Below are 22,719 nucleotides of genomic sequence, written 5' to 3' on the forward strand. Positions count from 1 at the left end.
CCGATGAATCTTTTTCCCACTTTAGAAGCAAGAAGAAGAAGAATAAGAAGATGAGGAGGAGGAAGAAAAAAACCACAGAACGCAAACCGCCTGCTTTTTTCAGGCCCGGACTCAGTCTCACTGCGCACGCGCAATTCTATATCCGCTCCGATTTCTCCGCCATCTTGTGTCGCCTTTCTATTGTTCAGATCTGGGGCTAACAGAGGCGGCATAGCAGAATTTGAGCGATTTATTTAACCTTTTCCAAGACGATTCTGTGGGTAGCAACGAAACACTAAACAAAGTACAAAATACCGAGACCGTGAAAGAATACAAACACGAGTGGATTTATCTCTCAGGGCTCGATCTGTTATTCGATCGGAAACATGATGGACGACGAACAGCCCAAGACTCTGTATGTATTAGCCAAAATTTAGCCGGGTAGCTTAGCAATTCTGGCAACGTCTGTTTTTCCCCAACCCCCCATGTGATTATAGCTAGCTATTTTAATATATAATTAAAGTCACTTGATGTTTATGTTAGGTGTAATGCCCTATGGTTGAACTAGTTGTCTAACGTTTGTAGCAAAGGACTGCATGATCGAAAAAAATGCCACTCGGCTAGCTTACCTAGCCAGACGTGTCCATTTTTTTCCAAATCGAAAGATTCGTATTTGCAATGTTCAAACGACCCTATTGCGTTCGTGTCAGCTTATGAACGCCTCGCCGTGCAGATGCTCTTGGTAAATATTGTGTGGTAAAGTTGTTATTTGTGATATTTCTGATTCGGGGAGAGTAAGGTAAGCTAGTTTGCTAATAGAGCATGGAAAAGGCCCCAATCTACAAATATAATTCGGGCGACGTGCCCTGTCGTAACCAGCAAGCAAGGCATTTTGCTAATCCTACCCCCCAGTTCAGACGGTTTTCGAGTTAATTAAAATTTTCACTTCAGTTGTCATACATGTAATGCTAACGTTCCAAAGTCAGTGCAGTTTTTTTTCCTGTTGTCTAGAGAGTGTGATTAACTTAGTTGACGAAGAGGGTGTCTCTAAGGATATCTAGCTTAACTCCGTCCACTCTTAGAATGTACATTTGAACGGGGGTGAATCACACTTTTTTTGACGATTCTGGATATCTTTGTTTGTGATCTAACTTGCTGGTCCCAATCACGCCCTGGGGCCTGTGTGGACTTTGACGTTTCTGTTAGTTCAAAGACCACACACATTGTGTGTAACGTTAGCTAGTAATAATGCGATTAAGTTCCCAAAGTATGTGGACATGTAACTTACCCATTGCATGTTGTTAAGTGGCTGTAATTGGGCAGTAATTAGCTAGTATACATGCTGGGTTTTCCCTTTACCTTGCATTCGTTTTGGTCATAAATCCAGCGTTAGAGTACCGAAAGGTTAAATCGTTGCACGTCCAACGTGTTGCTTCATTGTTCGTGTCTAACCAGTGTTATAAATTGGTCTGCGATTATTCGCTGCGTCTTTTATAGAGTTGTCGTACTGACATTACATGTATCGGTTAAAAGTCAAAGTGAAGTCGACGAAACCGTTATAAAACTGAGATTCATAGTCTAGAAGCCAACCTCGGTTGCTACGGTGTACATATTATTTGATGGCCCGCTTTGTCCTGTGCGTCGCTCAGACGTTTCGTATTTCACTGAGTGGGCACGAAGACTTGTAGTTTTTCTTGGAATGTTAGGTTTCAGTTCTTCCTTTTAGACCGAAAATTATCAAAAGGGCGGTTTTTGCTTAGCAGCACGTGATGTTTTGTTCCTGCTACACTCATGGCAGCGGCAATAGAAGGACCTTTTTTTTTTTTCCCAACCATGGGCACGGATGGCACAGGTCACGCAGGGTGAGGGTGGTGCAGACTAGAAGGTTTCCAGGTGTTCGGAGAAAGGGATTTCAAGTTCCACTGCGGTCCTTTCCTCCCTCTGACTCATTCTGGTTCTTATTTTTGGCAGAGTATGAAATTGAAGGAAACGACTAAGCATTTGTAGTCCGATCGGGAACGTGCTCTGAGTCATTGCTGCCCTTGACCAGAACACAGTAGCCTACATCACCCACATACCTCTCTGGCTGTGCCGCATGTCTTCCCCGATTGAGCTGCCATTGGTACAGATAGCAGGCATCTGGAAAGTACAGGACAAAGTGTTTGCATGCGTGTGTGCACTTGTGTGTGTGTGCACGCGTGTGTATGTGTGCACGCGTGTGTGTATTTATGTACGTGTGTGTGTAAGTGTGTGCGCACGCACCTGCGTGTGTGTCTGCGTGCCTGCTCCTGACCCCTGCCTGCTCCCCCGTTCGCAGGTATGTGGGGAACCTGTCCCGGGACGTGACGGAGGCGCTCATCCTGCAGCTGTTCAGCCAGATCGGCCCCTGCAAGAGCTGTAAAATGATCGTAGACGTGAGTGATCCCTCTCCAGGGCCCGACTCGGCCCCTGTGCTCGTCATATCTCAGACGGGCCGCTCCAGGCCCCCCCCCCAGGGGGCCGTTCCTGTCCCGGGTCGTTAGATTACGCCCTTAAATTCCAACTGTGTGAAGTTGAGCACGGGGGGGGGGGGTGGCGTCTGAAATGACCGCACGCCTGTCATTTCAGTCCCCCCACCGAAGCCTTTTTCATGTTTATATAATTGATACGCCTGTGTAATATTGTACCTCGTTTAACATAGTCACGCATAGCCCCTGATTTATTATTATGTTTTTTGTCCCTCTTGTAAGATGCCGGGCCTGAGTGTCCTGTAAGATACCGGGCCTGAGTGTCCTGTAAGATGCCGGGCCTGAGTGTCCTGTAAGATGCCGGGCCTGAGTGTCCTGTAAGATGCCGGGCCTGAGTGTCCTGTAAGATGCCGGGCCTGAGTGTCCTGTAAGATGCCGGGCCTGAGTGTCCTGTAAGATGCCGGGCCTGAGTGTCCTGTAAGATGCCGGGCCTGAGTGTCGTGTAAGATGCCGGGCCTGAGTGTCGTGTAAGATTCCGGGCCTGAGTGTCCTGTAAGATTCCGGGCCTGAGTGTCCTGTGAGATGCCGGGCCTGAGTGTCCTGTGAGATGCCGGGCCTGAGTGTCCTGTGAGATGCCGGGCCTGAGTGTCCTGTGAGATGCCGGGCCTGAGTGTCCTGTGAGATGCCGGGCCTGAGTGTCCTGTGAGATGCCGGGCCTGAGTGTCCTGTGAGATGCCGGGCCTGAGTGTCCTGTGAGTTGCCGGATGCGTGTGTGCCTGTGTTTGTTTATTAATAACCCTGCATGCCGTTTCATGCTCCCAGACGGCTGGCAATGACCCGTACTGCTTTGTGGAGTTCTACGAGCACAGGCACGCGGCCGCCTCCCTGGCCGCGATGAACGGGCGTAAAATAATGGGTAAGGTAAGCTATCATATCTGTGTGGTGAGTCGGGTCTGGGCTGGGAGAACTGTCGGTCGCCACGGTAAACATGTGGAGGAGTTTAGCCCCATATCTGCCAGCACACACTGGACTTTTCTTCTGTTATTAGATGTTTCTCCTGCTGTAATTTTTTTTTTGTAGTTCTTTTTTTAAAATTTATTTACGAGTCATAGACAAGAAGTCTGACTGTACTTTTGCGTTTGTGGGGGGGGGGGGTGATGAATGCGGCCATTGTGTGAGCAAAGGTTTGGCTGCAAGTCAAACCGTTTCTGGGTTTAAGAAAAGGTTCGCTGCAGAATGTTTCTAAATCTCATTGCAGTCTAGTACTTATGAAACTACTCCTGAACAGAAGCGCTGTTCAGGGATGCCCAACTGTGAGATTGCGTAACGGTTCATTGTTGATGGTAGTACAAAACGGGTAAGTTGTGCTTGTTGGTTAAAAAAAGGCCAGTTTTCACAGCCAGTTCCTAATCTTGAGTAGTTAAAGTGGATTCTTAGTTTTCCACGTGCCAGAGTGGTGTAACATAATGGAATTTGGTGCAGGTGGATATATAGCCGTTTCTGTCTTTCTTTAAATGCTTTTTTCCGTGACATGTTCAGAAGTCCTTGGGTGTGAAATTTGAATTGCAGATGCTGTTGCTGAAGTGCAGTGATGGTGCTCCCTTTGCCCTCCCTTTCCGCCTCACAGGGAGGGGGGCCATATTTGAATGAATTCATTTTCATATTCCAAAAAAAAAAAAGTCTGAGTTGGGCTGAGCTTACTTGGGCATGTTGATGCTGGTGCTTTGGGCGCTGGCCTTCCTAGGGCAGTGGTGGCCTTCCTCGGGCAGTGGTGGCCTTCCTCGGGCAGTGCTGGCCTTCCTCGGGCAGTGGTGGCCTTCCTAGGGCAGTGGTGGCCTTCCTAGGGCAGTGGTGGCCTTCCTAGGGCAGTGGTGGCCTTCCTAGGGCAGTGGTGGCCTTCCTAGGGCAGTGGTGGCCTTCCTAGGGCAGTGGTGGCCTTCCTAGGGCAGTGCTGGCACACCTGTGATTTCTGAGAGAAGCGAGAGATGGAGAGATAGACCGAGAGAGAGAGAGACAGAGGTGTGAAATGGTGAATCACAGCGGATGTTTGACCCTGAAGGCACGTGCATCCCGTTGGTACAGAATGACACTAGAGCAGTTCAGAAGCTGTGAGAGGGAGGAAGTGCATGTCTGTGGGGAGGGTTTGCTGAGCTTTCTGTTAGTAATAGGCAGAAATCAAAATGCATTCTGGCACGATTTTCATTTTTAATTTGGGTAGAATTCCCACCTTGAATATGCATTGGTGGAGAAATTCCTTGGAGTGTAAGGAGTCAGGTGTGGATTAAGATGTGGATTTCTGTTCTGTGCCCTTGAATTCTGGGATGTTGACACAGGGCATGTTCCAGTGTCCTTGCAGGACAATCCTAAAAGTATTGCGTGTTCTGCTCTGCACAGATGATACTGCTCCCCCATTATAATGTTGGTCCTCTTGACCCCCCCAATTTGATGGTGTGTTCCACTCTGCCGTTATAATGGGGTGTTCCATTGCCTTCCTTAAATGAGTAATGTGCTGGTGTCCATTTTATTTGCCGAGCACAGAAATCTCAGGTGTTGATATTAGATTTTTCAGTTGGGGATCCAAAACATAAAAAAAAATTTTTTTTTTTTTTTTTTTTTTTTTTTAACATAATTTTGTATTGTTAGGGAATTTGACCTGCTCCACATAAAAGAGCTTGTTCTGCATCTTCCCATTTCTGTATGGTGTGTTCTTTTGAAAATTCCTGTAGCCTCAACACAAATACAAATAACAACAACATAAAAATATATTCAGTTGTAAATATTTTATCCTCAACAGGTAATGAAGGACCATTTGAGGAGTAATACAAGTTCGTAATTTCACTTGTTTGTAAGTCCCTTGTTTAGACCTTTTTACTTACTAGATATTTTTTTTGCAGATTTTCACTAGACAGAAAAACAATGTGAATTATTGATATATATGAGTGTGATCAGGTTTTTTTTTTCCTTCTTCCTCTTCCTGCCACATCATTGCATTCAGACAATCACATTGTGTGTTAGGAGTCTTCTTTTAACGGTACACAGACCACAGTGCGCTGTCCGGTCGCTGGTAAAGTCCACTTACCCTGCCACCTGCTTCTCTCTCTCTCTCTCTCTCTCTCTTTCTCCCTCTCTCTTCTTCTCCAGGAGGTTAAGGTGAACTGGGCTACGACTCCAAGCAGTCAGAAAAAAGACACAAGTAGTGAGTATTTGCCTCCTGAGTGTGATTCATAAGGACGGTGGCAGAGTGGTATAATGTGTGAAGGGACAGGGCTTGCAACCCAAAGGTTGCAGGTTTGATTCCCAGGTGGGATAATGCTGTTTTACACCTGAGTAAGGTGCTTAACACACATTGCATCAGTATATATCCTGCTGTTATATCTCCCTGTGGATAAAACATCCACTAAATTCCAGTAATGTAATGATGTTATCAGGGAATTTTCTAACCTTAGTTTTAGATTGTTTTCTTCCACAAAGGCATAGACAACCTTTCTGTTGTCCATTTTGAGGGGGCGGCAGTGTAGAGCAGCGATGAGACTTGGGGCCCAAGCCTTTTGGGTTGAAAGCCCGGGTCAGCATCACGGTGGTTTTAGCCCACATACGGCTGTCTCAGTCACTGCAGTTAATGTTGAGCTTTGCTAAGGGAGTACAGACTGCTGAATAAATTCTCAGTCTGAAAAGTGCATGTTTGCCCTTAAGGGCATCGGACAAGCAGACGGGCGTAAGGCCTGTCAGGTTTTGGGGTGTCCTGCTACACAGACTCTTAAAGGCTAGTGGTAATGATCCGGTGGGCTCTTCCAGCTAAAGGGGACCCATTTAGCCAATCTGTGGCTCTCCACCCGCTGCTCCTGAGCCTTGCTGTAGTTCTTCATAGTGAGCGCCCCTGAAGTGTGGACCCGGTGTTTTTGGTTCTGACCCGGTCCGCGTTCGCGTCTGTCCCCAGATCACTTCCACGTCTTTGTCGGAGACCTCAGCCCAGAAATCACCACCGACGACATCAAAGCCGCGTTCGCCCCGTTCGGGAGGATATCGTAAGTGCATCGGCGGCTGGGCCACGCGCCGAACTCGCGTTCCCAAGATCACGCAAGGCAAACCGACATCAGCTAAACCTTTTACGCTTTCCCTCATCCTTTGTGTTTTCTTACCGTCCCTGATGTTTGTACATAGGGAAATGGCCGTCCACAGAAAACCGAATCTGCGCCTTTAAGAACCAAGGGTGATGTTCTTCTGGTTTTTACAGTGGTATAGTTTGTGTTTTGTTTTGGATCTCAGGGAGACTCATGCATGAAATAAGTCCATTATAGAAATGGAGATATGGTAGTTTGCTTATATGTACTTTCCTCAGCTAGGGCTTCACTGTGCTGCGGAACTGTGTGAATGATGCCCAGAATACGTTTCACCTGGCTGCTCATCTCACCCGCTTAAGAACAGAGGGAGGGATTGTTATCCAGTTTGTTTTTGGAGAAGTTTGGATAGGAAACTCTGTAATGTGTGAGCCATTATAGGTAGAGTAGGGCGGCCCAACCCTCTTCCTGACGATCTACCACCCTATAGGTTTTCATTTCAACCCCAATTTGGCACTCCTGATTCTACTAATTTGAAGCTCAACAAGATCCCTCGCTGTTGAATGTGAAGTGTGCTTATTTACCTATGGGAGGATAGATCTCCTGGAACAGGGTTGGACGGCCTTGAGGTACAGGATCCTGAAACTGCAATTTGAGCAAATGGATGCATGTAATTAATAGAGGAACTAGCTTGCTTTCTTTGAAGCAGGAACAGCTAAGAAGACCAAAGCCAGAGTTCAGTGAATTAAGCAGACTAGGTATAGGATGCTAGTGTATGGTATGTTGGCCTATCTACAGTTGTCCAGGTAGATATCAATACCTGTATTAATGCTGTTTTTTTTGTACACCTAATGCATTTTGTGAGTAGACAAGCAAATTTTAACACAATTTAAGCCTGCTGTTTTTTCATCATAAGTGAATCAGAACATCAATACATCGTGTTTTTTGGGGGCTATGGTGCAATAATGGGTTTTAACTTAAAATCCCAGTCCAAAAATAACGTTTACTCAGTGACACCGTCTTTCCTCAGATTTTTGGTTTTGGCTGAGTAAACGAATGAGGCCCTTTTGTTTTAAATGTCCGGTCCTCACTGTAGTTCTTTGTGGCTAACCCAGCGAGGTTTCTTTTTAAATGTCCGGTCCTCACTGTAGTTCTTTGTGGCTAACCCAGTGAGGTTTCTTTTTAAATGTCCGGTCCTTGTTGTAGTTCTCTGTGGCTAACCCAGTGAGGTTTCTTTTTAAATGTCCGGTCCTTGTTGTAGTTCTTTGTGGCTAACCCAGTGAGGTTTTTGTCGACAGCGATGCTCGTGTGGTGAAGGACATGGCGACTGGGAAGTCCAAAGGCTACGGCTTCGTGTCCTTCTTCAACAAATGGGTAAGAGGACCTTCAGACTGAGATTTACCTTCAGACTGAGATTTACCTGACGAATCTGACATTAGTGCTGTCAGTGTGGGCTGTCTGGAGGCCTAAATCAGAAATGACTGGAGAGTAATGTGGGAAGTGCTAGTGGGTGGGTTGTGCTAGTGTGTGGGTTGTGCTAGTGGGTGGGTTGTGAAGCATAACTTTTTGCCGCATGGTTGCCATTCACAGCTGTGAAGTATCAGAAACATTCCTAATAACTGAAAGGGGTAGCTGTCATTACCTATCAGTCATTGCGATGGTGCTTTTACGATTGTGCTCGCCAAAGGGCCTTGAACAAGATCATCTGATTCGTTAGTATAAATGGAAACTTCAGAAGGATGGCAGATGGTAAAAATGGCTAACAGAGTTAACTTAATTAGTCGAAAGTCGATGTATAAATGTTTATTTATTCATTTTATGACTTATGGAAGTTGCCTTAAGTTACTGTGCTATATTCAGCATGCCTGTGCCCCCCCCTTCCCCCTCACAGGATGCAGAGAACGCCATTCAGCAGATGGGAGGCCAGTGGCTGGGAGGCAGGCAGATCCGGACCAACTGGGCCACAAGAAAGCCCCCTGCGCCCAAAACCACCTACGAGAGTGAGTATATCCCCCGCCCCGCCCCGGCCCGGCTCGGCACGGCCGCTGTCGCAGGAAGTTCATTCCAGACATCAGCTTGTTTGCAGGGAGCTAATGTGGAGTCGCTTCAGATCTCCCCCCAAAATGGCAGCCGGTTCCATATGCTGCTGCTCACCTGCTTTGCTGTACATTTTGTATCTTTTCTTGGGTGCCAGTCCTGGTGTATGAACTCCCCCTTCCCCCTCCCCCGCTGCCCTTCGCTGGGGTCTGCCCCCAGCCTTGACCTTAGCTGCTGCTCTGTGCGGCTCCAGCCAGAAGTGCCTCGGCAGTCACCCCGTTCCCGGGGTCACTGGGGTAATTATAGCTAGCGCGCTGCCGTGCTAGCGCTAATTAAAGCTGTGAAAGCGGACCTGCTGGGCGTTTCTGTGCTGGACTCTGTGTGCAGGGGCGGCGTTTGCTTAAATGAAAGGAAGGCCCTCGGCCTCTGCTCGGTGTGCCATCTCACTTACTCAGGTTACGGGCGCGTGGTCATTTTGGGGTGGGCCGATAAAAGTGTGCAGCTTGTAACTTTGGGGGGTGGGGGGTTTTGGGAACGTGGGAGGGGGAGATGATAGCGATCAGGTTCTTTGCATTTTTCCGCTTTAGCTACACAAATATCAGTTATTTTTTATAAATCACCCCCCAGAATTCTCATGTCGCGCTTCCCTAATTCTCGCCACCTGTATGGATTACATGAACCTCTTTAGAAGCGCCTGCAGGCTGGTTTCAGGACATGGTTACCATGGCTACCGGTAAATCTGGCCAGCCCATACCTGCCCCAGCTGTGTTATGAAGCCTTTTGTGGCACAGAAACGTTCAGAACCTCATTTTTCCTCCGTTGCCATGGAAGTCCGTTGGTTTCAGATGAACACGTGGACATGTGCTCGTTTTGTCTGAAGCAGGTAACACCAAGCACCTGTCCTTCGACGAGGTGGTGAACCAGTCCAGCCCCAGCAACTGCACTGTCTACTGTGGGGGGGTCACTACCGGACTCACAGGTCAGTCTCTCTGATTGGTCAGACTTTATAAAGACTGTGACGTCATCACTGTGATGACTGACGTGGGTGTGCGTCTGGATCGGCCCTTCTGAAGTCTGTCCTTTTCTGTCCGCACATTTCAGAGCAACTGATGAGACAGACCTTCTCCCCCTTCGGACAAATCATGGAAATTAGAGTTTTTCCCGACAAAGGCTATTCATTCATCAGGTACGTCATGGTTCCAATCTCTAAACAAGTGTGTGTGTGTGTTTGTGTGACAGAAAGGTTCAAAATGAAACGAGTCTACTCCTAGTTAGTAATTCTAGTTTTATTCGGTCTTCTTGTATTTAAGACTAAGCTGGGAACTGTGAGCCTTGTCTCCAGAGTTCAAGCGTCCAGCGTCCAGTCCTGCAGTGCAGTGGGGATTTTGTTTTTCTGAGTTATTATTTTAATAATCTGATTTGGTAACTTTTTTTAAACTGAATGGTGATAAGTTGTCTTCCAGACCGGCATGGTGAGGTGTCTGTTAAATAGGCCCTGGGTTTATTAGCCTGTGCTCTGTTCCTGACTGGTGCTGCAGCCATTTTGAGAAGGCCCTGCGTGTTTTAGCCTGTGCTCTGTACCTGACTGGTGCTGCAGCCATTTTGAGAAGGCCCTGCGTGTTTTAGCCTGTGCTCTGTACCTGACTGGTGCTGGAGCCATTTTGAGAAGGCCCTGGGTTTATTAGCCTGTGCTCTGTACCTGACTGGTGCTGGAGCCATTTTGAGAAGGCCCTGGGTTTATTAGCCTGTGCTCTGTACCTGACTGGTGCTGGAGCCATTTTGAGAAGGCCCTGGGTTTATTAGCCTGTGCTCTGTACCTGACTGGTGCTGGAGCCATTTTGAGAAGGCCCTGGGTTTATTAGCCTGTGCTCTGTACCTGACTGGTGCTGGAGCCGTTTTGAGAAGGCCCTGCGTGTTTTAGCCTGTGCTCTGTACCTGACTGGTGCTGGAGCCATTTTGAGAAGGCCGTGCTGGTCCCCTTCTCCCTCCCTGCAGATTTAACTCCCACGAGGGGGCGGCCCATGCCATCGTGTCCGTGAACGGGACTTCGATAGAGGGCCATGTGGTGAAGTGCTACTGGGGCAAGGAGACGACGGACATCGTCAGCCCCATGCAGCAGGTGCAGGTGCCCCAGGTGAGCCGACGAGAAGCGCCGGTCACCCAACGTCAGCTGCACTTTCACAATTCACTTCGGCAGCGTCCGCAGCATGTCACTAACTCACTTCAGTCCTGTGGCCTGCAAGACATCAAAACCATTCAGCCAATCCTGTGTGCCTCAAACTCCATTCAGCCAATCCTGTGTGCCTCATACAGACATCAACAAACCCTTCAGCCAATCCTGAGTGCCTCATACAGACATCAGCAAACCCTTCAGCCAATCCTGTGTGCCTCATACAGACATCAGCAAACCCTTCAGCCAATCCTGTGTGCCTCATACAGACATCAACAAACCCTTCAGCCAATCCTGTGTGCCTCATACAGACATCAACAAACCCTTCAGCCAATCCTGTGTGCCTCAACAACCCTTAAGCCAATATTGAAAACTGAGTATGGGCATCAACAAACCCTTCAGCCAATCCTGCGCACTTGATATGGGTGTTGGCAGATCGTTCAGCCGAACCGAACGCAGTAGCCGTGGGCATTGCGTGACGGTTGTGAGTAATGGTGGTCTCTCTCCCTCTCTCTCTCTCTCTCTCTGCAGCAGAGCAAAGTGGGCTTTGCCGCGCAGCCTTACGGGCAGTGGGGCCAGTGGTACAGCAATGCCCAGCAGATCGGCCAGTACGTGCCCAACGGCTGGCAGGTGCCCGCCTACAGCGTCTACGGGCAGGCCTGGAACCAGCAGGGCTTTAAGTGAGTACCAACAGGGCAGGGCAGTCCTCCTCCTCCTCTAACACACACCGCCGCCGCTGACATTTTCTGCTGCTGGGGTTACCTAGCAACATTCCACAGCTGTGACCAAGGGTGGGAGGCTCCGCCCCCTCCCTGCTTTTTCTACATCTGTAATTTCATGCTGAAGCTATTTTACTTTCAACATTCTGTGATGAGATGCCTGCATTTGAATTTAATTTTGTAATTTTTTTTTTTTGGTATAATGCAAACAAAATTCATGTGAGGATCTCACACACGCACACACACACACGCGCACACACGCACACATACACGCACACGCACACACACAGACTGTGTTGGTCAGTCCTACTGGTTCTCCATGTCAAGAGAACAGACTGCAGCTGGTCTGGCTCTGCTGAGGAAGCAGGCCTTTAGGTCTTCAGTCTGTACCCCCCCCCCTTTCCACTCCCACTCACACCCCCACCTGGACTTTTCTGTAACCAGTAGCTACACAATGTAGTGAATTGAATGCCAAGACGTTGGCTAAAGTTTGTTTGTAAAGTGTAAAGTTTTTTTAAGAAGTGGACCTTATACTTGTCTCTGTTTCATGTGGATTATAGTGTGTACAGAAGTTTACTTGATTTTCACAACATGTGGTTGTAAGAACATTTTTGGGCCTTGTTTGCTTTGTTTAGTTATACGTGTTCGAGGAAGCATCTACTCTCGGGTTTACAATAGAGAACAAACGGAAGCACTTACAGGTATGCAAATCACAGAACACCTCATGAGCTCAGGCAAGTCGTGGCTTGATGACAGTCGTCCGCTCGGCGCGGTTCTCCTGTTGCTCAATCGCTCTGCCTGAGGGGGGGCGTGGTCTGGGGGATGGAGTCCCGCCAATTACCTGGAATGGAGACGGCAGAAAAAAAATTATGAGGGAAACAAGGAACTGAAAGCACGTGCTGGGGAGACTGCATATTTACCCATGAGCCCCTGGTGTGATGTTTTCCCCTCTGCGGGAGAGAGTTCTCTAAGGCAGTGACGGTGGGGTCTGGCTGTTCCTGCAAGAGGACAGGCATTGGTCAAGTTTATAAATATAATGTCCCTGGTAGACACAACATAAAATTGCTCAAGGTCCAAGGCCTGTGTTCACATGAGATTGTTGTGCTTTGACTGCTTTTCAGTTTCAGATGGGGTTTAGGGGGGGGGGGTTCAGGGGTGAGGGTCATGGTCTAACCCAGGATGTGCCAATAATTGTCGTTTACGTAAAAGCACAGTAATGAGGGTCTGGAGGTCAAGGTTGGATATTCTATCATCAAAACTCCCCAACCACCCCTACCGCAATGCTGCACACCATTCATACGGAAGAATCTGTTTTACATGTCAAATTTTAAAGTGAGGAAAATTTGACTCTTGGTTCCCATTTAATAATAGTCGTCATTATTTTTTTAACCCCCCTGGTGAAGGGAGACATGGGTAATGTAGTTCTCATGATCCTCTCTCTGTGTCCCACTCTCCCCCTCTCCTCTCATTGTTGGCTAACCCTGTTGTTCTTGTGTTTTGTTCTCCCTCTCTCTCTCCCTCTGTCTCTCTCCCCCCTGTCGGCAGTCACATACAGGCCGGTGGCGGCTGGACGGGCGTGAGCGCGGTCAGTAATGGCGGTGTGGTGGAGCAGGCGCAGGGCGTGAACGGGAGCGTTCTAGCTAACCAGTCTGGCCTGGGAGCCACGGGGTACCCCACTCACTGATGGGGGGGGGGCAGGGGGGGGACGGACACCCCCAGCCCTCCGCGGCCGCTGGCCCTCTGCAGGGGGGGGGGGTTCCAGACCACCGCTCTCGGCCAACACCAGGCCCCTGAGGAGGGGAGGGGAGGGGAGGGGAGGGGGGGCAGGGGCGGGGTTAGGGGCAGGAGGGGGGTGGTGATTTGACCTCTGACACCATCATTTTTTTCATATTATTTGCGATGGGAAGTAAGCAGTTGAGTGTGCAGCCCCGGAGGACTGGAGATGCAGTGCCCTGGGATTTACACACACACACACACACACACACACACACAGACATGCATGCACACACACACACGAACACATACACACACACACAGACATGCATGCACATACACACACGAACACACACGCGCACGCAAGGTCTTTGGCCAGGTGTCAGACAGACTCATTGACGGAAAAGGACTATGCCATTTTTAAAAAACAAAATGAATAAAAAAATTACTATGAATAAAATAAGATAGTGACTCTTTTTGGGATATGCTTTTGTTTTTGTTTTTGGGGTTTGATTAGAGCGATTTAAACTGCTGGTTTCATAAAAAACGGAGCTTTGCCATTTTTTTTTGTTTTTTTTGTTTTGTTTTTTGGGACTGTCAGTGTAAATCAGTTTTAAAAAAGAAACGTGTTTCCAGCAATGAGCGGTGATAACACCACGAATCATGTGAAAACGTTACAGACCTTTTTATGTTTATAAAGAAAACAAAATGGATGTCAGCTGTTGTATTTTTTTAAATTAGATTTTCAATTTTTGTTTCTCTAAACTAAACCAATTGCAGGGATTTACTGCCACTCTTCTCTTTCCTTGAAGGCAGACGAATATTGCACAATACTATAACTCTTGGTTATCTTTTCACAAATTTGATGTTCTTACACAAATTATAGGTATTTTAAATTGTTTTGCATTCCACTTTTTTTTTTTCTTCCTTTAGAATGTTGTGTATTGGAGGGCTTCTAAGCGTTTTGTATGTAAATAACCAAACAGAGTCTGTTCAAATGTCCTGAAACTGTATAAAAAAAGCCTCATGTTAATTATGGAAGCTTGCTTGCTTTTTTGGTGGGGGGGGGAGGGGAAGGGGTGGGAGGGGCTGTTAAAATTAATGAAACCTTAGCAGCACTGTTAAAATGCTGGTATGTGCAGAGGTTTGGGACAGTGCAACTTTTGATTCTTCCAGCAGGGGGCAGGACGACAGCAGCATTGCTATGCAGTGCAAAACATTTAGACTGAAGAAAAAAATGTAGAATTTAAGTAATTCTGTGTATAAAAACTAAATATTGATTTTTTGGGTGTTTTTTTATGGCGTAGTAATTAGTATTGTAAAATACCTGAATGGATCGGAATTTTGCACTGTGTCCCCTTGAAAGTGTTTTAAAATTGAGTTGGATGAGACCTGTTGTGTTGCCTTATTTTGAGTTGATTTCATTTTAACCAACCAATTATCATTAAGAGTAGGCAGTGCCTAAGGATATTTTCAGACCTTATGTTTTGAAGCAATTTTTTTTTTTTTTTTTTTTTGCGGGGGTGGGGGGGAGGTAGGGAGGGGGTTTTGATAATGTTTATGCTACTATAACGTGTTCTTGCTTTGTCCCAATTAAATGCTGATGCGTATAAACCGTATTGCTTGTGTCAGCTCATTTTTATACTGAAATATATTTAAAATATAAAAAGAGATGCAAGCAGATTTGACCGCCGTGGCCGTTATTTGAGAATGTTCCATTTCATTTGTTGCGGTTGCTGTTACTACTGTTGGTAACTTGGGGAGGTTGAACTTGATTGCAGATTTCAAGTCCATTAGACTGACCACTCTGTATTGGGATGGATGTTTCTTTTTCCCGCTTACTTCGTGTGTGTGTGAGCCCGTATGTACAAAGCACGCAGGCAAATTATATTAAGTACAAGTATAGCCTAAATTAAGTATAATTACCGTTTATTGTTTAGGTGGAATTGTTCCACATTGATAATAAAAAATGAGTACTTCGAATAAAATTTTATGCCCACTAAATATCAAAGCCGTCACGATTGCTCGCCTCGCAAGTTTTCAAGGAAAAACTTATAAACTGTTATCCAGGCATATCTAGATTCGCCAAAGAAATATCGTAAAATAGCGAGGTAAAGTTACCGCTTTATCAGTCGCGTAAAACATCAATTACCAGGATGCCCCACCAAAATGAGGCCAGCCTTCTCGGGCCACGTGACCACCCGACTATCCAACCGAATGCCGCGTTACAGCTGCAGGGCCGAGCAGTGTTTGTAAGACGGAATGGCGACGGTCGAGGGGAAGAAGATGCTTGCTGTTCTGGGCTGAAACCGACCATACAGCGCGGGGATCCTATCATAGGTGCTAAAACGCAGGTATGCTCAATTGCGAAACACAACCCTGAACCGGCGCTGTCGGTGCCATACCATGTAGTCGCAACGCGTCAGAAATCCTTTGAGCATACAAGTGCGTTAGTACTCGGAACTGTTTTTAGCTGGCTAGCGACAAATTTAGCGCAGGCAACCACAGACCCCCCCCCCAACACACTTAGCTGAACAGCGAGCCAAAGAGGCTTTAGAAAAAACACGACTAAAAGGAAATGACATCAGCGATATGCTGCAGCAGCGACTGCTACGTTTAAACCATGCCCATGCTTTTAATATCAGCAATACCGAATAAAGGACAGTTCTTTAGACTTTTTTTATACAATTAAATTGATATAGGTAGCAAGCCATTTTTGAGATATATATCTACAGCACTAGCCCATTATCAAGTTATTTTCAGATGTCCTTAGTAAGTTCCTCCTCATATAGCACCTATTGAGCCCTTGGGCATTGGGTGAGTCTACAGAAGAGGGGCTTGTGGATTCAGTGCTGGTTATTAGTCAGTAAACGTTGAGACTAGATGCACTGCCAGCTGTATTTAAGTAAATGGTGTGGAAGTATGCTGCTCCTATGTGCTTTTGATGTTTATATGTTTTTACATTTCTGCTTATTAAAGATTGTATTGACAAAGAATATAGTTAAATGTATGTGATTATGTGAAGATCGACGAAGAACAGCAGGTGTTCTGTGTTATGTCTAAGAAATTGTAACTAAGGAAAGACTGTGGCCTCTTTGTACACTGATGCATACGGTCTAGAGAATCTTTGGACCCCAACTGCAGCAGGAAAATTGTGAACATTTACTTATCGGAATTTTGTAAGTAACTTATGTTGGGGAACAGTCTTGTGCAGAAGACCTTTGAGTTGCAAGAGCAGAGAAAGGACACACCAACCCAGAAGGAAATGTTTTGCTATATCTAGTTATTGTATAGATTATATTCTATTAAAATAAATGAATGAAAATCAAATTAATGACAGCAACAGTGATAATATAGACATATTCTGTTAGAACATGTTGGTGTGTTTGTATACGAGTTAAATATTTTATTTGGATCACAGCATGTATTGAATGCATTTAAAGTGCATGTACTTTGGAACCGGAAGATTGAACAATTGTTCATGAGAGCAAATACTTGTTATTCAAATCAAATCACGCACACACGTACCGTTGTAAGTGTGTGGTGAAATATCTGTCATTTATTGAAATTGAAGATTATATAATAGTTATTGTTAAACTAGCTGGTGAAACATAAGCGTGACCTAGGCTGAGATTGGTTGTTTTAGAGGGAAAGATGCGTCATGGTAGGAAGAAAGCTGGTTGTATAAAAAAGGATGTAAAACGTAATTCGGGGAGCTCTGTGTGTCTTTATGGTACTGGAGACCTCCCGTTGGCCTGCGTAAAAATAAAAGATTATTAGAAGAAATCATAGTTTCTAGTCTTTCTTCTTACATCGCCGACTCGCCCGCCGAACCTAAGAGGAGGTTTTCCTCCACGACGGACGCTAGGAGGCTAGCGCTCTGAAGTCAGGAAGCCGCTCTCTGGTGAGTCGCTGTCTTATTTTAGACCCTATTCTCCCTCCCCCGCAGATCTCACAGCACGCTGCCACAATGGAGGCCGCTTCGATAGAGGCGGGGGTGGCGGTGAGCCAGCCCGCCATGGTCTCCTCCCCCCCGGCGGTGCCGGCCCCCCCCGGCCTGGGCGGCCGGGCCCGGGACAGGAGGAAGACCCCGGCCTTCCTGTGGAACCTGGGCAAGCCCACGCTGCGGGGCATACGCAAGTGCCCGCAGTGCGGCGTGTACAACGGCACCCGCGGCCTCAGCTGCAAGAACAAGGCCTGCGGGGCCGTGTTCCGGGACGGGGGGCCCGCGGGGGGGGGGCGCGGCCCCAAGAAGGCCGGGGCCGAGGTGGTGCGGCTGGTGACGGACGGTGGCGGCGGGGGGGAGGCGGGCGGGGCCGGGGGCGGGGCTGGGGGCGGGACGCAGGTGTTCTCGGTCCGGCAGCGGGGGAGGGGCCCCGAGCAGCGCGGCTTCGTGGAGCTGGCGCTGACGGACACGGCCATCGCCACGGCGGACGGGACGGTGCTGACCCGCGTCAGCCTGGGCCGCTGCTTCCTGTCCGCCTGCCGGCAGGGGCGGGGCGGGGGGCCGGCCCAGGCGCAGCCCCGCCCCCAGCAGCGGCCCGAGAGCCCCTGCGCGCACGTGAAGCAGGCCATGGACTGCCACGCCCAGGCCACGCCCCTCCCGCTGAAGAGCTCGGTGCTGGACGCCCTCCGGGGCTCCGCCCAGGCGCGGGAGGACCTGTGGCGGCTGGCCGCCGAGTCGCCGGGGCCCCTGGTCCAGCGCGTGTCCCGGGGCACCCTGGTGGTCAAATGCCACGTGACGGAGTCCCACCCCCTGGGGCTGCTGCACCTGAGCGTGGGGGGGCGGGGCGCGGGCCGGAGCCGGGAGGGGCGCGGGGCGCACTTCCACTGCGCCTGCCAGGCGGGCGGGCAGGCCCGGCGGGGGCCAGGGGCGGGCGCGGGGGCCAGGGGGGCGGGCGAGTTTCCGGGCGAGGCCAGGGACCCGGACGCAGCCGCCCCCCTCCCCCCCTCGCCCCCCGAGGCCTGCCTGCACTTCTTCGCCTGCGTCTGCGCCTTCGCCAGCGACGACAAGCTGGCCGCCGAGTTCTCCGCCTTCCTCAACTACGACACCAACGGTACGCCAGCCTGCGGGCCGAGGGCGTGTCCTACACCGCGTCTCTATAATACACCATCTCAGAATGTCCATCCAGCACTGCATCCAGAGCTGACCGCACCTTTATAATACACCATCTCAGAACGTCCATCCAGCACTGCGTCCAGAGCTGACCACACCTTCATAATACACCATCTCCCCTGCACCTTCATAATACACCATCTCCCCTGCACCTTCATAATACACCATCTCCCCTGCACCGTCATAATACACCATCTCAGAATGTTCATCCAGCACTGCGTCCAGGGCTGACGGCCCCTTCATAATACACCATCTCAGAATGCTCATCCAGCCTGCGGGCCGGGGGCGTGTTCTACACCGCTTCTCTATAATACACCATCTCAGAATGTCCATCCAGCCTGCGGGCCGGGGGCGTGTTCTACACCACGTCTCTATAATACACCATCTCAGAATGTTCATTCAGCCTGCGGGCCGGGGGCGTGTCCTACACCGCACCGTCATAATACACCATCTCAGAATGTCCATCCAGCACTGCATCCAGAGCTGACCGCACCTTCAGAATACACCATCTCCCCTGCACCTTCATAATACACCATCTCAGAATGTTCATCCAGCACTGCGTCCAGAGCTGGCAAAGTTTCAGGAGTAGTCAGGAGAGGAAACTTTCCCTGGGAATTAAAGGGAATTAATGGGAATTAAAGGGAATTTAGGGGAATTAACAGGAATAAAAGTTGTGGAGGTTATGTGCACAGGCTGCAGTTACCATGTCATATGCACACAGAAACTTAACCCTTTTCCCTCATCATAAGCAGACATAATTGCAACATAAACCCTGTCCCTGCAGGTGTGCAGGTTATTTCTCACTAGATCCACTGTCCCTGCAGGTGTGCAGGTTATTTCTCACTAGATCCACTGTCCCTGCAGGTGTGCAGGTTATTTCTCACTAGATCCACTGTCCCTGCAGGTGTACAGGTGAGCCTCGATTGCTCCATGCTCTGCTCCAGCCCGCAGCAGCAGTCTGATCCCGGGAGTCACCACAGATCCAAGAAACTCCGCATGGAGGACCCCGGCCTGGGTGAGTCAAACTCGACCACAGTCCCTGGCCCTGCCTAGGCCCACCCAGCCCCTCCCAGCCCTTTTTTCCCCTCCGCTCTTTCCTGACTGACCCACTCTCCCCCTCTCGCCCTCTCTTGCAGTGACTGCTCCCACTCTGGCTGTCAGAGAGGGTTCGTCCGCACCTGCCCTGCGGAAGGGGGGACAAAGGAAACACCCCATTTCCACCGCGCCCAAAAACTCAGGTGGGGCTCCCTGACCTATGAATGTGTCTGCTTAGATTCCAACACACTCTGTTCACTGGTGTTAAACATTATGTTTGTGTGTGTGTCTGTGCTGTGATGCATATGTGTGTGTGTGTCTCTATGTGTGTGCGTGTGTGTTGTCGTACACGTGTGCATGCGTGCATGTGCACACCTCTCTCACAGCAGACGTCCAGCCGGTTCACGAGAGTCACGTCTCCTTGCCGTTCCGGCAGTGGCTGGCCAGCGTCACCGAGAGGATCCACCAGACTATGCACTTCCAGTTCGACGGTGAGTCCAACGCGCCAGGCCTGGACCCCACGCCATACTGCTACCTGAGCACCAGACCCACAAACCCTCGCTCTGTCTGACCAGCCATGTTAATGCTGATTAGGGCGGTAACTGCAGGGTGATGATGATGATGATGAAGCTGATAATGACGATGGTGGTGGTGGTGGTGATGATGGTGATGATAATGGTGGTGGCGGTGGTGATGGAGATGATGATGGTGGTGGTGGTGATAATGATGGTGGTGGTGACGGTGATGATGGTGATGATGATGGTGGTGGCGGTGATGATGGTGGTGGTGGTGATGATACTGGCGGTGGTGGCAGTGATGATGGTGATGATGGTGGTGGTGGCAGTGATGATGGTGGTGGTGGCAGTGATGATGGTGATGATGGTGGTGGTGGCAGTGATGATGGTGGTGGTGGCAGTGATGATGGTGATGATGACGATGATGTGTTTTGTGCAGGAAAGCCTGAGCCGCTGGTGTTCCACATCCCTCAGTCTTTCTTCAACGCTCTACAGCAGCGCCTGTCCCTTGGATCCAAGAAGAGGAGGCTGCCCAACTCCACCACAGGTAACTCCATTCCCAACTCCACCACAGGTAACCCCATCCCCAACACCACCACAGGTAACCCCGCCCCCAACTCCACCACAGGTAACCCCGCCCCCACCCCTACCACAGGTAACCCCGCCCCCAACTCCACCACAGGTAACCCCGCCCCCAACTCCACCACAGGTAACCCCGCCCCACTCCACCACAGGTAACCCCGCCCCTACCACAGGTAACCCCGCCCCCAACTCCCCACAGGTAACCCGCCCTACCACAGTACCCACCCCTGTCCTGTATTTTGTACCAGGGGTGACGCTCATGGGTAGATTATTCAGGTCTTCCTCTGTGTTCTGTCAGCGTTTGTGCGGAACGATGCTCTGCCGCTGGGCACCTTCTCCAAGTACACCTGGCACATCACCAACCTGCTGCAGGTCAAACGCATCTTCGACACGCAAGAGGTGCGTCGCTCGTCTCCCGCCGGTGCCCCACTGTCCCCCCCACTGCCCCCCCTCCCGCCCCCCCCTCGTCCCTTTCCCCTCTCGTTCTCAGGTCACCCGGTTTGATTCTTCAGTCACTTCTCTCTCTGTGCTTCTGCCTTTGATTGAAATGTCTGTCCGTGCGTGCGTGCGTCTGTTCCCCGCTCTCCTCCCAGCTTCCCCTGGAGCTGACGCAGAGTTTTGTGAAGAACCGCGACGGCTCGTTTTCGCCGTTCCGCTGCCAGGAAGCGCCCCCCGAGTCTCTGGCCGAGGGGTACGGGCGGGCGGACCGGCCCCAGGCCATCCGGCCCCTGGAGCTGCGCACCTTCCTCAAAGTGGGTGAGTGAGGGGGGGATGGGGGCTGGGCACCTTCCTCTAAGTGGGTGAGTGGGGGGGGGGGGGGCTGGGACCTTCCTCAAAGTGGGTGAGTGGGGGGGGGGGCACCTTCCTCAAAGTGGGTGAGTGGGGGGGGGGAGGGGGGGAGGGGGGAGGGGTGTTTGCACATGAGGGGCCCTACCTGACCTGAACACACCCCGTCCCTCAGGTGTTCAGTCGGTCTGTATGCCTGTGGTTCTCCTCAGGCCCATGGGCCCTAAACAGCCTGTGCCTCCTCCCCCCCCTGCAGGCCCCTCCTCCGAGCAGAAGGAGGCCACGCCCTTCGTGATCGAGTGGATCCCGGACATCCTGCCGCGCTCGCGCGTGGGCGAGCTGAGGATCCGCTTCGAGTACGGGCACCAGCACGGGGGCCAGCCCGAGGCCTGCGAGGGGGGGGGCGCCGTCGCCGAGGGCACCCACCCCGCCCCCGCCCCCAGCCTGGAGATCATCCGCGTCGCCGTCCCGTGAGCCGCGGCCGGACAGAGAGAAGAGGAGGAGGAGGAGGAGGGTGGAGGAAGAGGAGGCGGGACTGTGCTAGGCGTTAATAGGCTTCCTCTGCCTGCCCAGATCTCAGACTGCACAAACACTGCGTCACAAAGCGTTCTCCACGGCAACGTGTCTGTCGCCCGTGGCGTGGTCCGTCTGTCTGCGTCGCGCGTCTGTCTGCGTGTCTGCTGCTCCTGGTCTTCCGCCACCTTCGCGTCCGCGTGTCTGCCGTCCGTGTCTGTCCGGTGTCTGTCTGCGTCCGCGCGTCTGTCTGCGTCCGCGCGTCTGTCTGCGTGTCTGTGTCTGTCTGCGTCCGCGTGTCTGTCTGCGTCCGTGTGTTTGTGTTTGCGGATGTTTTTAAATATTTGCTCTGGACACCCAGACCAGCTTTTATTGAGGCGACTTGATGTAACAGAGATACGTGTGAGAAGAGGAGTTCCTCTGTTCTCATGAGACGGAGTCAGAATCTGAAAGTTTCCTGTAAAAGTGTGTCACATGATGATGATGATGATGATGATGATGATGGTGTAAGCTCATCAGTTGCTGAGCACCGTAGCCTAGCCGCACAGTTTAAGGTGTAAGACTTTTAGCCGGCTTTGTAGAGATAGTCACGTTTGTTGCATGAGTTTTGTTTTAAATAACATTTATTTGATGCTGTATTGTTTCAAAATGGATGGTGTCGTCACTGTTTGTTCTAACAGGAAACCTTTAACACTTGTTTTTAAAAAGACGTTTAAAATAATCGTTGGTATGTTGTTATCAGCAGTAAGTCATGGTCCCCAGCTAATTCCAAAAATCAGGAAGAAAAAACTGAAACTCAATTGGGTATAATAATAATAACTGCATTTCTATAGTGCTTTTCTCACTGGCTGGCAGCTCAACATGCTTTACTGTGATAAAGGGGAAACTCACCTCGACTACCACCAATGTGTAGCCCCCACCTGGGTGATGCACGGCAGCCATTTTGCACCCAAACGCTCACCACACATCAGCTGAGGTGGGAGAGGGAGAGAACAATTATTAGCCACTTAAAATGTGGGGGTGATTAGGGTATCAGTGGAGCTACATGT

The 22,719-nt window shown here is 49.9% G+C and overlaps 2 protein-coding genes across 6 annotated transcripts; both read left to right on the top strand.

Moving 5' to 3' along the window:
* The first annotated feature begins 118 nt into the window (after positions 1-118).
* LOC135240205 (cytotoxic granule associated RNA binding protein TIA1) lies at positions 119-14,156 on the top strand. Of its 4 annotated transcripts, none has more exons than XM_064309579.1 (12): positions 119-394; positions 2,297-2,393; positions 3,249-3,347; positions 5,568-5,622; positions 6,364-6,451; positions 7,783-7,858; positions 8,376-8,484; positions 9,402-9,500; positions 9,623-9,707; positions 10,517-10,655; positions 11,226-11,371; positions 12,956-14,156. In XM_064309579.1, the coding sequence occupies exons 1-12, from the start codon at positions 366-368 to the stop codon at positions 13,092-13,094; spliced, it is 1,161 nt and encodes a 386-aa protein (XP_064165649.1). In that variant the 5' UTR covers positions 119-365; the 3' UTR covers positions 13,095-14,156. The 4 variants fall into 4 exon arrangements, with proteins under 4 accessions (XP_064165649.1, XP_064165650.1, XP_064165647.1 ...); XM_064309577.1 differs by having other exon boundaries at positions 124-394; positions 11,223-11,371; XM_064309578.1 differs by having other exon boundaries at positions 127-394; positions 9,405-9,500; positions 11,223-11,371.
* Positions 14,157-15,264: 1,108 nt separating this feature from the next.
* c14h2orf42 (chromosome 14 C2orf42 homolog) lies at positions 15,265-21,770 on the top strand. 2 transcript variants are annotated; one of them, XM_064309575.1, is made up of 9 exons: positions 15,265-15,477; positions 17,073-18,180; positions 19,144-19,254; positions 19,376-19,477; positions 19,661-19,765; positions 20,229-20,336; positions 20,670-20,770; positions 20,965-21,127; positions 21,414-21,770. In XM_064309575.1, the coding sequence occupies exons 1-9, from the start codon at positions 15,280-15,282 to the stop codon at positions 21,629-21,631; spliced, it is 2,214 nt and encodes a 737-aa protein (XP_064165645.1). In that variant the 5' UTR covers positions 15,265-15,279; the 3' UTR covers positions 21,632-21,770. The 2 variants fall into 2 exon arrangements, with proteins under 2 accessions (XP_064165645.1, XP_064165646.1); XM_064309576.1 differs by having other exon boundaries at positions 19,664-19,765.
* Positions 21,771-22,719: the final 949 nt, after the last annotated feature.

This window comes from Anguilla rostrata, chromosome 14 (assembly GCF_018555375.3).
Source record: "Anguilla rostrata isolate EN2019 chromosome 14, ASM1855537v3, whole genome shotgun sequence".
Lineage (NCBI taxonomy): Eukaryota > Metazoa > Chordata > Actinopteri > Anguilliformes > Anguillidae > Anguilla > Anguilla rostrata.